Here is a 1953-nt window from a genome sequence, read left to right as displayed (position 1 = left end):
TCACCCGCACGCCAGCAGCCGAAGGTCACCCGCGGCGGCAGCGGGCCGGATCTCAGCTGCGCGCTTGCCCGTGCGACGGCAGCCGGCTGGATCTCCCCCGCGCGCTCGCCAGCCGGAGCTCCCCCGCGCGCTCGCCGGCCGGAGCTCCCCCGCGCGATGGTAGCCGGCTGGATCTCCCCCGCGCGCTCGCCGGTCGAAGCCCCCCACACTCCTCTTCTCCTCCGCATCCAGCATGGCTCCCCCGCGCGCTCGCCGCTCGTCCCACCTGGGATGGACCCCGTCCGTGAAATTTTGGGGGACGGGGTCGCCCCGCATCTCACGCGAATATTCACATCGGGAATGTCCTCGCTCCACTCCGTCTCCCAACCAAACAGCGCTGATCTCGGGTCCATCCCATCCCGTCCCACATCGTCCTCCCAACCAAACACACAGTAGATGTGTTACTTTGCACTCAAGTTGTTTTGGTGCCTTTTTCCTTGCTTTGAGGTCTGATATGAACTCAACTTTTGTGACTTATGAAATCTTTTTACTTTTGTTACTCTTTCATAAGTAACCCATAATCAGTGAAGTGAAGTGAAGTTGGCACCTCAATAAGCTTGAAAATTTTCCATGTGAACTCCATGAGAGTATTTCTGTGGAGTTACTTGCTAGCTGAATAAGCTAACCATACACAAAAATTGAAACACCATCAGATCTGAATGAACACTTAGCTGTAGGAGATTACATAACACTTATTATTCTTATAACATTACAAGACAGAAAGTACAACAAGACACACAATTAAGCCTTACATAACATAAGATGAGCATCATCTCATACATACACACTGACAGACAGACAGACAGAACAGCAACAATTATTGAAGAAACCAGGAGGTAGTAGATTTAACACAGCAGCAGATAGTAGAGGCTATGTAATTCTCAAAAGCCAGGTAGTAGATGTGAATGTTATCATGAGTTGAGACGCAGCCAATTCTTCTTGTCTTGTTGCCAGCCAGGCCCAGCCCCAGCTGCCACGGTTGGTGGAAGCAAAGCAATCATCAGTAGTGGAGCATGTGCGGGGCGCCGATGGGCATGGCGGCGGCCGGGTAGGGCAGCTGCCAGGGGCGGAGCAGCGGGTCGTCAGCGGGCATCTCCTCCTGGATGTCCATGGCGACGCCGCTGAACTCCTCGACGACGCGGAGCACCTCGTTGACGGAGCGGAGGCGGTCGCCGAGCTCGGCGGCGCGTGCCCGGAGCACGGTGTTCTCCTGCTCGACGCGGGCGTACTGGGACGCGATGTCGGCGGCGCGCGCGGCCACGCGCGCGTTCTCGGCCTGCAGGCGCGCCACCTCCTGCACCAGCTCGTCCAGGTGCTGCTGCTTCCGCAGCCGGGACCGCCGCGCCGACTCGCGGTTCGACAGCCGCCGCTTCTCGCGCCGGTGCGTGTCCGCCGCCGCCGAGTCGCCGTCCGACCCGGACGTCCTCCCCGTCCCCGCCGGAGACAGCGACGACGACATCTTTCGATCGACCGGTCGGTCTAGCTTACCTCCAAAAGATTCTCTACCGCTGCCGCTGCTGCTAGTGCTATTATTCGGCGATTGTTCGGGAAAGCAAGCAAGAAAGAAGGGAGAAGGGAGAGGGGACGGACGGAGAGAGCAGAACGGGGAAGAGAATGGCGGATCCGGTGGGAGGGCAAGTTATGAGATCACATAAAACCAGTAGAGGAAGACAATCGAGAAGGAGTGGAGGAAGCAGGAGCGGCGCAGGTGAGTGGCGATCTTCATAAAGCTCAGAGATTTGGCATCAAGGTGCTGCTGGTGCTTCCCAGCCAAACCATGGCCGGCGAGAACGAAACCTCCCTCCAGCGCAAGGAACTCCGGAGAACCCCCAACACGCAAGTTTGTATGGATCTCCGGCCAAGATCTGCCAAGAACAGCAGCAGTTCCTGGAATGGCGAACTGGGCAGAGAGAG

General features: G+C 57.7%; 1 protein-coding gene across 1 annotated transcript; it reads right to left on the bottom strand.

Annotated features, from left to right (window-relative positions):
- Positions 1-695: 695 nt before the first annotated feature.
- On the bottom strand, positions 696-1636 carry LOC136508387 (ocs element-binding factor 1-like). The gene has a single exon (XM_066503056.1). It carries the CDS (start codon positions 1496-1498, stop codon positions 1040-1042), a length of 459 nt encoding a protein of 152 aa, XP_066359153.1. The 5' UTR covers positions 1499-1636; the 3' UTR covers positions 696-1039.
- Positions 1637-1953: the final 317 nt, after the last annotated feature.

This window comes from Miscanthus floridulus, chromosome 15 (genome assembly GCF_019320115.1).
Source record: "Miscanthus floridulus cultivar M001 chromosome 15, ASM1932011v1, whole genome shotgun sequence".
Lineage (NCBI taxonomy): Eukaryota > Viridiplantae > Streptophyta > Magnoliopsida > Poales > Poaceae > Miscanthus > Miscanthus floridulus.
Note: the sequence above shows the minus strand (reverse complement) of the source record. Positions and strands in the feature narration are given on the sequence as shown.